Source organism: Chiloscyllium punctatum, chromosome 13 (assembly GCF_047496795.1).
Source record: "Chiloscyllium punctatum isolate Juve2018m chromosome 13, sChiPun1.3, whole genome shotgun sequence".
Classification (NCBI taxonomy): Eukaryota; Metazoa; Chordata; class Chondrichthyes; order Orectolobiformes; family Hemiscylliidae; genus Chiloscyllium; species Chiloscyllium punctatum.
Genome location: NC_092751.1, coordinates 104693420 through 104708168, shown reverse-complemented (window position 1 = coordinate 104708168; position 14749 = coordinate 104693420). Strand labels below are relative to the sequence as shown.

General features: G+C 42.7%; 1 protein-coding gene across 1 annotated transcript in view; it reads left to right on the top strand.

Moving 5' to 3' along the window:
- The window catches only part of cdh23 (cadherin-related 23), a 967008-nt gene that overhangs the window by 149711 nt on the left and 802548 nt on the right, over positions 1-14749 (top strand). The window contains exon 4 of the mRNA XM_072583543.1: positions 8846-8988. Coding sequence (XP_072439644.1) covers positions 8846-8988 — 143 coding nt within the window. The remainder of the gene's footprint in view (positions 1-8845; positions 8989-14749) is intronic.

The window sequence follows — 14749 nt, the reverse complement described above, 5'->3', positions numbered from 1 at the left end:
CCTTAAAAAAGCTTTCTCCATTGGGTATCAATAGCATGCTAATTTTAAGGCAGTGAAACAGAATTAAAAGTAGGAATGTCATGGCTAACCGGTCATAGTCATACGTTGCTGTTCCCCGATCATCACATTTTATAAATGACCAAATCTCTCAATTCTACCTGTCTAATATGGGATATAATAATATGTCCACCAGATGTAATTTATTACAAATAGGTTGTTTTTAACCAAGGGCAACAAAGAAGCATGAATTGCTAACTTATAACTCTAAATTAAACTGTATCCCCTTGTTTAAAAAAATCCTACACACCTCCAAACAGATGGACACACAAAACAACAAGACACAAACACTGTGTGTGGGGAAGGGAAAGGCAGTGTTATAAGCACGGTTCTGGCATCGGTTTGGATCTTGGAGGTGTTTTTTTTTCCATTCCTTTTGATTTCCTCTGCCTTTTGCTGATACCATGAGGTTGTGGAGAGACTGTTTCTCAATCTTTCATTGGTTACTGATTAGGAGTCAAATAATGACCATGAAACAATTGCAGAGTGTTGGGGGAAAAACCCATCTGGTTCACTAATGTCCTTTCAGGGAAGGAAATGTTCCAGCCTTCCTTGGTCTGTCCAACATGTGACTCCAAACCCACAGCAATGTGGTTGACTCTCAACTGCCCTCTGGGCAATTAGGGATGGGCAATATATGCTGATTTGGCTATTGATGTCCACATTCCATGAATTAAATTTAAAAATCACTCTCTTAGTGCCTCTAAAGAAAGTTTTTCTTTGAAAAAGGGGGAGCAGTTCACAGGACAATGAGTGATTCTCTTTCGCTTCTGCTTTCTCCACGGAAGATGGATATTTCTGCTGGATTGTCCAGCATGCAAGGCTGTAATCACCAAGCCAAGGATCAGTCAGGAGAATCTTGGCTCTCAGAATCCAAACAGGGCAATTAATAATGGCAAAAAAAATGTTGTGTTGGTTATATTGCCAAATTAGTTGGAATTAAAAGCTATGAAGGGTGTGCCAAAATTTTGTAGCTCTTGTACCATTACTGAAATGGGAGTAAAGCTCATAATACCAAAAAAGAGAAAATGCTGGAAAATCTTCGCAAGTCTGGCAGCATCTGTAAGGAGAGAAAAGAGCTGACGTTTCGTGTCTAACTGACCCTTTGTCAGCTTTGACAAAGGGTCAATTAGACTCGAAACATCAGCTCTTTTCTCTCCTTACAGATGCTGCCAGACCTGCTGAGATTTTACAGCATTTTCCCTTTTTTTGGTTTCAGATTCCAGCATCCGCAGTAATTTGCTTTTATCTCATAATACCAACCTGTTTATGAGAGCAATGCATTGAAAGTCGTTGGTGGAAGCAGATATAGTTGTAACTTTCAAAAGAGCATTGGAGTAAATACTTCAAGGGAAGACACTCACAAGGGTGTGAGGTCATTCAGATGGCTCGCTGCAGAGCCTAACATCAGCACTATGGGCCAAATGGCCTCCTGCTGTGCTGTTCGATCCCAACTTATGTAACTCCACATATTTGCAGCTTACTCCATCACGAAAACCAGCCTTCCTTCCACAGCCTCCGTCTATACTTCCCACTGCCTCAGGGACGTAGCCACATAATTAAAGACCCCTCCCAACCCTGGTTATACTCTCTTCCACCCTCTTCCATCAGCAGAATTTACAAAAATTTGAAAACACGTACAACAGATTTAAGAACAGCTTCTTCCCCACTGCTATCAGACTTACAAATGGACTTTTCGTGTATTAGGGTTGACTTATCTCTGCACTTTCTGTAGCTTTAACATTATATTTTGCATTTTGTTCTGTTACTCTATTTATGTAAGGTTTGATTTGTCTGGATAGCACGCAAAACATTATTTATCACTGTATCTCGGTACGTGACAGAAACAAATCAAATCAAAATTCAGTCTCATGAATAGCCAAGCAGCAAGGTTATGTGGACTGAGCCAAAATAAAGTGTAAAGAAATTGCCTGTCATGATGGATGGCTTTTGTGTGTGAAATCAGGACAACCAGAAATTTCAAATTTCGGCCTGATGGTGGCTCAGTGGTTAGCACTGCAGCCTCACAGCACCAGGGTCCTAGGTTCAATTCCAGCCTCGGGTGACTGACTGTGTGGCGTTTGCACATTCTCCCTGTGTCTGTGTGGGGTTTCCTCAGGGTGCTCCGGTTTCCTCCCACAGTCCAAAGATGTGCAGGTTAGGTGAATTGACCACGCTAAATTGCCTGTAGTGTTAGGTGCATTAGTCAATGGGAAATGGGTCGGGGTGGGTTACTCTTCGAGGGTCGGTGTGGAGTTGTTGGGCCTGTTTCCACACTGTAGGGAATCTAATCTAATCTAGTCTAATCTAATCTAATGAACTACTCAATCGCAGTCCTTCTTCAATAACCCTTCCTGCTTCATCTCCACTATTCAGTGTCTGAACACCGTGCCAATGGAAATCTCTGTTGAAGTTTATAAATGATCAATCTCCAATGTAATTACTTTAATTTGTATTTATCTTCATTTTGAATTAACGAGCTGAGACACTGAAGCTCTACAAATCTGCCATGTGGCTTTGCTGTGTGAGACATTGAGGAGACTTGAGGTTGTCCATAACTGATTTGATTAACTGGTTAAATACATTAAATTGTAACACTGAAAATGAGCTTTCACTCAGTGCACCTTCTACCTCATCGTTGCTTCTTTTTCCTTCTCTGTCAATGTTCTTGATCCACTTTCCACTGAACACCTGATAACAGAAATGCATGATGTCCACATCTGATAACAGCAATGAATGATGTCCACACCCTGGGCTAAAACCATAAGACATAGGAGCAGAAATTAGGCCATTCAGCCCATCAAGTCTGCTCTGCCATTCAATCATGGCTGATAAGTTTCTCAACCCCATTCTCCCACTTTCTCCCCGTATCCCTTAATTCCCCTGACAATCAAGAACCTATCCATCTCCATCTTGAACATACTCAATGACCTGGCCTCCACAGCCTTCTGTGGCTGTGAATTCCATCGATTCCCCACTCTTGGGCTAAAGTGGTTTCTCCTTATCTCCATTCTGAAAGGTCTTCCCTTTACTCCAGGGCTGTGCCCTCGGGTCCTAGTCTCTCCTGCCAATGGAAACAGCTTCCCAACATCCACTCTGTCCAGGCCATTCAATAGTCTGTATGTTTCAATTAGATCCCCCCTCATCCTTCTCATCTCCATCAATTATAAACCCAAAGTCCTCAAAAGTTCCTCATATGTGAAGCTTTTCATTCCTGGGACCATTCTCATGAACCTCCTCTGAACATGCTCCAGGGCCTGTACATCCTTCCTGAGATTTGGGACCCAAACCTGCTCACAATACTCCGAATGTGGTCTGACCAGCGCCTTATAGAGCCTCAGAAATATGTCACCACTTTTATATTCATGTTCTCTCAGAATAAATGCTATCATTGCAATTGCCTTCCTTAACTAGTTTATGGAATCGTTTGTGGGCAAGAGATGTGAAATCCTGAGTAAGATGTAATGCATGTGGTAAAGATGGAGAGATACAAACAGATTTAAATTGCTTAGCAGTGGTTAACAGTGACCAGAAGCTGAACTAGACTCACCACATAAACACCGTGGCTACAAGAACAGGGTCAGAGGCTGGGAGTCCTGCAATGTGTAACTCACCTCCTGACTCCCCAAAACCTGTCCACCATCAACAAGGTACAAGTCAGGAGTGTAATGGAGTACTCCCTACTTGCTTGAATGGGTGCAGCTCCAGCAACACTCAAGAAGCTTGACACCATTCCTCGACACCACATCCACAAACATTCCCCACCTCCACCCCCCAGCAGCAGCAGTATGTACCATCAACAAGATGCAATGCAGTAATTCAGTACAGCTCCTAACGCAACACCTTCCAACCTCTCGATCACTGCCATCTCGAAGGATAAGACTGAGAACACCACCACCTGCAATTCCCCTCCAAACCACCCACCATCCTGACTTGGGAAATATACCACCAGTTCAGTTCAGTTTCTGGTCACTGGTAACCCACAGGTTTCAACATGGTGATGTCATTGAATGTCAAGGAGCATGTTAGATTGTCTCTTGTTGGAGATGGTCATGACCCAGCACTTGTGTGGTATGAATGCTTCTTGCGGGTTGTCGGCCTAAAGCCTGAATATTGACCAGGTCTTGCTGCATTTGGACACCTTCTGCTTCTTTGGTAGAGCTATCTAACTGATCCCTGCCTCTTCCCAAATACCTGTGAATGTTCTTCCTTGAAGATGTAAGTAATATCAGGTTATTAAAGGAACACCATCCTTGAACTTGCCCTGCATTTTTATGCTATCTTTGCCCCTCTTATTGTACTTAACAGCCAAGATCAGGAAAGGACAATTCAGCCCCTCGGGCCTACTATCCCATTTTGTATCATCATGACTGATCTCACTTCTGCCTCCACTCCACAGTGTCCCAGCAATCACCAGTCTCTGGAGTCCTAAATTTCACAAGTTTTCATCATTAACAGGACACTGCCATCAAACAAAATGATATTTTGCCTACCGCAAAATCGTTTGTGGGCAAGAGATGTGAAATCCTGAGTAAGATGTAATGCATGTGGTAAAGATGGAGAGATACAAACAGTGAGTTTCTGTACCTGTGTGATGCCAGGACTGTGCACTGTTTATCCCAATAATTGGTAATACGACATGTTCCATTGATCACTCGCAGTGGGCAGCACGTTAGTCATTGTCAACCAGCCTGTGCTTGTAGGCTTCAAAAGCATGCCCACTATTAGCTGTAATGTTAGATTTGGGTTTGGATTTTATTGTCACATGTACTCAAGTACTGGATACAAGAGTACAGTGAAAACTGTACAATGTCACCACACACAGGGCCATCTTAGATACAAAGTACCTAGGTACAGAAATAGAAAAATGAAGAAATAAGTTTAAAAAGTTCAGCACTATAGTAAACTAAACAATATAAAAATAGGAAAATAAAGAAAGAAGTTTTTAAAAAGTCAGACATGACAGTCCTTTCTTAAGGCATGGACCTGCAGATGCTCCAATCTCGACTTTGCCCAAGAGGGTTTACTCTCCCCCACGCTGGGCATACTCTCACCTGCTTTGGGCTAAGACCCCCCCCCACCTGGGCACATCGGGCTTTGCCGCTACTAGCGAGGCTTTGTCCCTGACCCCCACACCCTGGCTGTCCACCATCTGCTCCCATCCTTTACCAGCATCTGGGCTCACGCTAGGCACAGCTGCGGCCACACTCTGTCACACCGCCACCTCCAGAAGGCGAATCAGAAACATCGAAACTAAAAAAAAACAGAGGAAGGAAAAGAGGAGAGAAAGAAGATGGAATAGATTAAATCCAGGCTCAAGCCTGGATGCTGTCTACTCCTTCCTCCATCTTGATACACATGTGCCATTGATAATCATTTATTAAATAACCCCGAGTTCAGATGTCCACTGGAATCCAGCTCAAGAGTGTCAGTATGATGTGTGTGACAGAAGCTGCATGTATTTACACATGGCGCCCTGTTTTTATGTCAGCAAAAGGCATTCACTTGTGCATTGTGCAGTTTTCATTAGGGGGAAGGAAGGATTACAGAAAATGGCAATCATTACTACATTTCCGTGGCAACACCGTGACCAGTCGAACACCCCACTCTTCCTGCTGTGATGATGAAGATTGGCAGTTAACTGTTCTTGTCAAGTGTCCATGCCAATGGTCAGTTAACCAATCAGCACCACTTTCTCATGCTGTATAAGGTTCTAGGCTCTCTGTCTTTTGTCTCCTAGTCCTGATGAGTACAATATAAAAAGCTTCAACCTTTCCTAGCAGCAATGTTTCAATGAACTGGAAGCAGTGGAGTGGCACGGTGGCACAGTGGTTAATGCTGCTGCCTCACAGTGCCAGGGTCCCAGGTTCGATTCCAGCCTCAGGCGACTGTCTATGTAGAGTTTGCGCATTCTCCCCATGTCTGCTGGGTTTCCTCAGGGTAGCCTGGTTTCCTCCCACAGTCCAAAGATGAGCAGGTTAGGTGAATTAGCCATGCTAAATTGCCCATAGTGTTCTGAGATGTGTAGGTTAGGGGTAAATGTAAGGGAATGGGTCTGGGTGGGATACTGTTCAGAGGGTTGGTGTGGACTTGTTGGGCCGAAGGGCCTGTTTCCACACTGTAGGGATTGTATGATATTTCTTTGGGCAGAGGGCACAGTTATTGAATTGTCAAAACTGGCATTTTATATCTCAGGATTTCTGCTAACATCCCGACAAGAGAAAAGTCAAAGGATTTGTCAGAATTGAAAATTACGTTTAATTCTTATTTAAAGCTATCCTAAAGTTCTGGTGCCTATTAATCTGAGCACTGAGTGAAATAAAAACATGTTGGAGTAAAGCTAATTTGAATGTGAGATTTAAAAGTCTATCAAGATACATTTGTCTCTCATTTAACTAAAGCCTTGCAATTAACTGCATAATCCATTAAGAATCTTGTGAACACTTCTGGCCTTTGTCCTCACTCTGTGTTGATCACAATCCAGTCTGTGTGGTGCCCTGCTCTTGTAATATTGTGCTATTGCAGAATTATTACAAAGTAAGGTTTTCTCAAGTGAAACGTCTGACATATCTAACTCTTTGATCACTCTTTCAATGTGTCAACACTTCCCCCATCCCCACCCAAATAAGAGTTTTTTATTGTTTTGGGAGCAAGTGACTGCAAATGCTGGAATCTGTACTGAAAGCCAAAAATGTCGGAGATCACAGTGTGTCAGGCAGCATCCATGGAGAGAATAGGAGGTAGTGAGGACTGTCGATGCTGAAGAGTCAGAATTGATAGAGTGGTGCTGGAAAAGCACAGCAGGTCAGGCAGCATCTGAGGAACAAGAGAGTCGACATTTCGGCACTGAAATGCAGCCTGGTCCAGTCCATGAGCTGAACGGCTGTTCCTAAATACAAAGTGTCCTTGCTGCAGCATTACGTTGGGAATTAATGACGCACTCCAAGCTGCAACAATAAAGTGCAGAAGCACCCTGTGCGTCAATTGGAGATGTGGTTACTACCCCATGGAGCTTACACTGTTATGGGGCTATGCATTTTTATTTCAAAGAAAGAGGGGCAACATGGTGGCTCAGTGGTTAGCACTGTTGCCTCACAGCGCCAGGGCCCAGGCTCAATTCCAGCCTCAGCTGATTGTGCAAACTCCACACAGACATTCTCTCAGTGTCTGTGTGGGTTTAATCTGGGTGCTCATGGGGTGGCATGGTGGCACAGTGGTTAGCACTGCTGCCTCACAGCGCCAGAGACCCGGGTTCAATTCCCGCCTCAGGCGACTGACTGTGTGGAGTTTGCACATTCTCCCCGTGTCTATGTGGGTTTCCTCTGGGTGCTCCGGTTTCCTCCCACAGTCCAAAGATGTGCAGGTCAGGTGAATTGGCCATGCTGAATTGCCCATAGTGTTAGGTAAGGGGTAGATGTAGGGGTATGGGTGGGTTGCGCTTCGGCGGGTCGGTGTGGACTTGTTGGGCCGAAGGGCCTGTTTCCACACTGTAAGTAATCTAATCTAATCTAATCTCTGTTTCCTCCCACAATCCAAAGATTTGCAGGTTAGGTGAATTGGCCATGCTAAATTGCCCATAGTGTTCAGGGGTGTGTAGGTTAGGTGCTTGAGTCAGGGGTAAATGTAAGGGAATGTGTCTGGGTGGGATACTCTTCGAAGGGTCATTGTGGACTTGTTGGGCCGAAGGGCTTGTTTCCACACAGTAGGGATTCTAATTTTAATTCACTGATTCCTGTGATGACAGGTTTGACACACTAAGGGAGACTGGATCTGTTAGGTCGATTTACAAGAATTTGGAAGAATGAGGGGAGACTCTCCTAGAAACCCATAACTGAAAGGTGACCTACTTGCTGGTTTTTGGGTGTTTGGGAGGTGTCTTCCAATTGTCCCGGATGGATTGCCAAGAGGCTGATTGCCTGGCAGCATCTGGGGAGCAGGGACATCACAAACACAGCTTGTAATGGACTGAGATATTTCCCATGCTCTGCGGTCAGTTCTTAAACTGATTGCCATGAGGTCAGTTGGGTTTTCTTGGTGGTTTTGGTGACAATTTTGTCAACACTGCCACGCCCAGCCCTGTACTTGAGAAAATCACAGCCAATGAGATACACCTTCCTGGCCTTTGTTTTCAAATAGCTTGAAATGACTTGCTTCGCACCCATTTCTACTTTGCTGACATATTGTGTCACAGCATCTAGGATGAGCTCTGGACCGAGGGATTGTCTTATGAGCAAAAACTAAACTGGTTAGGACTCTGCTCGCTGGAGTTTAGCAGAATGAGAGGTGATCTCATTGAAATGTATGGGATTCTTAAAGAGGGCTTGATCGGGTCAATGCTGAGAGGATGTTCCCCCTCATGGGAGAGTCTAGGACCAGAAAGCATAGTCTCCGAATAAAGGGGCACCAATTTCTTCTCTCAGAGGTTTGAGAGAGTTTGGAACCCCTTACCCCAGGGAGCTGTGGGGCAGAGTCCTTGTGTATATTTAAGGTTGAGATAGATTCTTGAGGAATCGAGGGTTACAGGAAAGGACGAGAATATGGACATGAGGAATGTTGGATCAGCCATGATCCTATTGAATGTCGGAGCAGGCTTGAGGGGCTGAATGGCCTACTCCTGTTCCTATTTCGATTGGTTTTTTTGGAATGAAGTCTGAGAAAATTCTGAGAGACACTGCTTGAACATGCACACGTCTACCACAAATAATTCTGGTGTTTGTTCAATTGTCAGCAGTCGTAACCACCTCTTTTCTCTCTTGATGACCAGTTATTTTCCTCTGATGTGTCGTAGGTTCTTCCATTACTAAACTGTGGGCCCGCGATCCGGACAACGATACTCTTGTGTTTGGAGTTGTCGGGGAGGAAGCCAGCAAGTATTTTGCCGTGGAAAGTGAGACGGGAGTTGTGTGGCTTCGACAGACTTTGGATAGAGAGGTAATGTAATTGCTTTTGGCAGGTCTAGAGTGCAGTGTAACACCAGCCCACGCATCTAAATGCATGTGCCATTGTAGGGTGGCGTGATTTATCTTGGCTAAAAAAAATCTATTAATTAAGTAATATTCAGCCTTTGGGAATAAATTACTGCCAATTTGATCTTGATGATTTGTGGTGAGTAGTAGTCATCAGATCAGTAGGAAAACAAATGTCCACTAATTGGCAGTAATAGACTCCCACACGTGCCTTGTGGTAATTCAGTGTTATTTTACAGTGGATTAACGTAGTATTTGATTCACATCGTTACTTTTTGCCTTGAATCATGCAGTGGCCAATAAGCTTCAATCTTGTAGAAAAACGTTTTTCAAACCCATTGATTTTCTGGTGCAGTTTTCCGCTTCTGTGTTAAGGTTGTGTGTTGTGGTGACACTGTTGTAGTGAAATTTATTTAAATGTGAGATAGTACGCTCCCTACACCGCAGAAAGGATGTCCAACTCTAATTTGTTTTCCGATTCCCACGAGTTCCAGGTCGATCCCTGATGTTCTGACATGCCCCTTTGCAGATGCTGAAATGCTCCAAGACTGCTCTCCCTCCCCAACCCCAGCCATTCTGGTTCTCCTAATGGGGAAACTGCATGATAAAAGATGCAGTAGAATGGAGAATTGAAAACAAAAGTCTGAATCTAGGATTTATCTGGAAACAATAATATTTTGCTGCATAACATGCAGCTCCCAGCAACATTCCAGAAACTCAATGCCTTCCAGAGGGAAAACAGCCCGCTTGACTGGCACCGCAACTACTCCCTCCACCATCAGTGCTCAGTAGCAGCAGTGTGCACTGACCACAAGATGCACTGCAGAAATTTGCCCAAGATCCTAAGCACCTTCCAAACCCACTCACCATCCTGACTTGGAAACATATCACCGTTCATTCACCGTTGCCTGATCACAATTCCGGAATTCCTGCCCTATGGGCATTGTGGGTCAACCCACAGCACAAGGACTGCCATGGTTCAAAAAGGCAACTAGGGATGGGCAATCGGTGCTGGCCCAGACAGCAAAGCCCATGGCCCCAGAGTAATTTAAATGAAAAATCTAAAATAAAACAAAAAATGGCAGATGCTGAAACTAAAAAAGAAAGTGCTGGCGAAACTCAGTGGGTCTTGCAGAATCTGTGGAGAGAGAAAGCAGAGTTGACCTTGCGAGTTCAGCAACCTTTCGTCCAGCTGTAAAGTTAACAATTGTTCCTGCATCCATTGCCATTTGTGGAAGGGGGTTACAAACATCTCCCACCATTTGTGTGTAGAAGTGCCTCCTGAACAATCTGGTCCTAATTCTCAGACTATGTCCCCTCGTTCTAGAACCCCAACCAATGAGAATAGTTTATCTTTCACTACCCTGCCCTTTTCTTGAAGACTGCAAACAGATCACCCCTTAATCTTCTAAACTCTAGACAAAACGGGCCTAATTTGTATAATCCCTCCTCATAACTCAAGCCCTGAAGTCCAGGTATTGTCCTCGGTAACACTGTCTTGTACTCCCTGCTGACAGGAGAAAGAATCAGTGAGTGTAATAAAGAGGTATTTGTCGGAGTGAAAGAAATATAGAATGAAATAAAATATTAGAACAATTGGAAAATGAATCAGACATTGAGCATTTTAAAAAGTTGACCCTCCAGCGGAGAGGTGGTGACCTAGTGCTATTATCACTGGATTGTTAGTCCAGACACCCAAGTCATGTTCTGCCAAACCGTCTTCAAATCCCACCATGGTGGAAATTGAATTCCATAAAAATCTGGAATTAGGAGTCTAATGACAACTGTGAAGCTATTATCGATTGTCCGGGTTCACTACCATCATTTCGGGAAGGAATCTGCCATACATACCTGGTCTGGCCAACATATGACTCCAGACCCACAGCAATGTGGTTGACTCTTTACTGCTCTCTGGGCAATTAGGCAATAAAAGCTGGTCTGGCCAGGACTGACTTCATCCCATGAATGAATGAATAAAAGGAGTTGAGAGATTCGGCCATATGGGGGCATGTATGAGGTTAGTTGTTATGTTATAACCTCCAGAAAACTGTCAAAGTGACTTAGAAAAGCTGTTTCGGACTTAAACTGAGTTGTGTGAATAAGACATGTTAAATAGTCCAATTCCTGCAGTATTTTGCTTTCATTAGAGTCATAGAGGTCTAAATTGCAGAATAGGGGCCTTTGCCCTATCAAGTTAGTGCAAGTCAAAAACAACCACGTAACTATTGTAATGAGGGTTTCTGCCTCGACACGCAGCAAGTTCCAAATTCCCACCACCATCTGGGTGAAAAATTGTTTCCAAACATCCCCTCAAAACCTCCTGCCTCTTAACATAAATCAATGACCCCTGTTCATTGGTGCTTCCTCCAATGGGAAAGTTCCTTCCTCTCCATCCTATCCATCCCCCTCATAATACATCTCAATCATCTCGCCTCTCGATTTCTTTTTCATGGAAAGCAACCCAATCCGATCAAATCTTTCTTCATAACTCTCCATCTCCCTACCTGCCTTACACTGGTAGGTATCCCCACCAAGTTGCCTGTGATCTTATTTATCATGTAATCCCTTGTCTGATTTGTCCTGACCAAGTGTGGTCCACAATTCTCTGGATTGAATTTCATTTGCCACTGTCAGCCCATCTGACCGTGCTGCCCCTATCCTCCTAAAATCTATAGCTATCCTTTTCCATATTTGCCTGCCCAGGACGGTTTTAGTTTTATCTGTGAACTTACTAATCAACTCTCCTACATTCAAGCCTAAATGTCATATACCACAAATAGCAAGGGCCCTAACATCAATCCCCATGGACACAGGATATTGCCCCACTGGACAAAGGCTTTCAGTCTCAAAAACATGCCTCAATCATTACCCTCTTCTTCCTGCCACTCAGCCAATTCTGGATCTATTCAGCCAAGTTTCCCTGAATCCTATGGGCTCTTCCTTTGCTATTCAAGAGGGAAAAAGTGAGGACTGCAGATGCTGGAGATCAGAGCTGAAAGTGTGTTGCTGGAAAAGCGCAGCAGGTCAGGCAGCATCCAAGGAGCAGGAGAATCGACGTTTCGGGCATCAGCCCTTCTTCAGGAATGAATATTCAAGTGGGACCTTACCAAAAGCCTTGCTGAACTCCAAGTTGACTATGTCAAATGCATTGCCTGCATCTACAGAGCGGGTCATACATTCAAAAAAATTGATCAAGTTGGGTCATACATAATTTCCCCTTTAGAAAACCATGCTGCCTGTTCTTGACTTAACCGTGCCTCTCCAAGTGCCATTTAATCCTGTCCCTCAGAACGGCTTCCATAATTTCCCCATCGCTGAGTTTAGACTGACTGACCTGTCATTTTTTTTAGGTTATCATTTCCTCCCTCTCTGAACAACGGTATCACATTGGCTGTCCAGAGGATGTGTTACCTATAAAACAACATCCTTACAGACTTAATCCAGAGACATTAGCTCAAGTGAAGGAAGTGATGAAGTTTATGATGGTCAATGACATTATTGAACTGAGTCACAGCTGGAGATCATGTATCATGATGTGCTGAAACCTAATGGATTACATTTAATATTGATTATTGCATGATAGCATAACAAAAGTAAACTTGTATCCTTTACCATGATTGGAAGACTACATTGAAAGAATTGGACATGAACGATTGTCACCAAAATTGACTTGCTAAAAGGAAGTAAGTAAATTCCATTGACTGATGGAGCCAAGGAAATACCAGGTTTTGTAACATGAAGGACTTTATAAATGTCAACTATGCTATTTAGAATGAAAAATATACCTGCAACTGTAGTGAATTAAACTAAAAAGGTCAGTGAAGGACTATGTAATTACCCTGTCAATATCAGCAATTTAATTATGTTCAGCCAAACCCAATAAGGATATTTGCACCACTTGACTAAACTGCTTGATGAGTTACAAAGAGTCAATTTGTTTATAAATATGGATGAAAGTGAAATTGCCAAAACACAAAGAGACTTATTTGGATCTCATTGTGAGACCTCTAGCAGCTAAAATAAAGGTTATCTTGGATTGCCCCATGCCTAAGACAAAACACAAAATGTTGTAATGTGCTGGTATATGTGGATTTTATCAGAAGTTTATGCTGAGCATTAACACCATTGTGTCTCCTTTGACAAATTTATTTTATAAAAGGTTGAACATTTGAATGGGCACAAAGATGTCAAAGGATGACTTGTTAGCTGTGCTGACAACTGTACCAGTTTTAGTAGCATTGAATTACGGAAGGCCACAAATACTGGCCGGTAAAACCCGTAAACATCAGTATGGGTGCATGTTGCTACGACGCGATTGAATAACGATTAAACAATATTAGGTTTTTTGTTGAACAAATTGAATACCTGTCAATAAACTATTGGAGAGAAGAGAAAGAGACATTGAGCCTTGAGTTGGTTCTAAATTAGTTTGAACTTTATTTAGGACTGTTAAGTAATAAACTGTTATTTATGTAGACCACATCCTTTGTTGTCCTTTTGATACAATTTTGGGATAAAAACAATAGTTGTTTCAATGGAGTTTGATGCTTGAACCATGCAATTTTTCATGTGGCTAAAAAGATTTCATAGCAGACAGTTTGCGTATGAAGAAAGCTGAATGCTGTAATCATAATCAACTTAGCTAAAATATAATTCTATTGACTCTGATTCTGTTAAATATAAACATATTATTATTTCTAATCAAACCATAGTGTTAAAAATAACTTTTTGACAGGCATTTAAAATATATATTAAAGATCAATTTTTCTTTTTCTTTTGGTAGAGATGTGTAATGAAACATGCATAATTTATGCTTAAAAAGAATTTTTGAAATTTGCATTTCAAAACAAATGCAAGTGAGTGTTGGTTAATTCTGGAAAGGTTTTTATTTTAATAAAACAAGGTGAGATAGTCCTTATGATTTGAATGCAATGTTTTGTCACAGGGCAGTGGTTGTGAACAGCTGTGGTATAAAAAGGAATATGTTTACACTATTAGGTTTTCAACTAGTTGGGTAAACTTGTAAGGCCTTTAGTTATGTTTTCTGTTTCGAAGAACCTAGAATGAAGTTTGGTTTAGATTCAGGCGATACCAATGTTGTGTTTAAAAGCTCATCTTGTCTCTCAGAAGAAGGCTGTGGGACAGTTCTGAGAATAAGTCAAAAGGGTTTATTTTGTAAAACTTTCAAACCAGAAGAGCTTGTTTAGAAATCCACAAGTTATTATAGGGTCATATGGCACAGAAACAGACCCTTCGGTCCAACCAATCCATGCCAAACTAAACTAGTCCCAGCTGCCTGCTCCTGGCCCATATCCCTCCAAACCTTTCCCATTCACGTGCTTATTCCAAATGTCTTTTAAACATTGTAATTGTACACACATCCATCAATTCCTCAGGAAGTTCATTCTGCAAAAGAACCACACTCTGTATTAAAAAACTGCCCCCATTTCTTTTTTAAATCCCTCTCCTCTCATGTTAACAATGTGCCCCCTCATCTTGAGAAGGTGATGATGAGCCACGTTCGTGCAGTCTGTGTGCTCTCTCAGTGCGTTTTGGGATAACGTCTCACCATTTGACCCAAGAATCTGGCCACCACCTCAAAACGCTGCTGGTATTTCGGATTGTATCTTTCATTTTCCATTTGTTTTCTGTGAAAGCCTCAAAGCCATGGCCGAGTACATTTCTGTGATATCATTTTTGCTGCATCCTCATTTTTGAATCCTCTT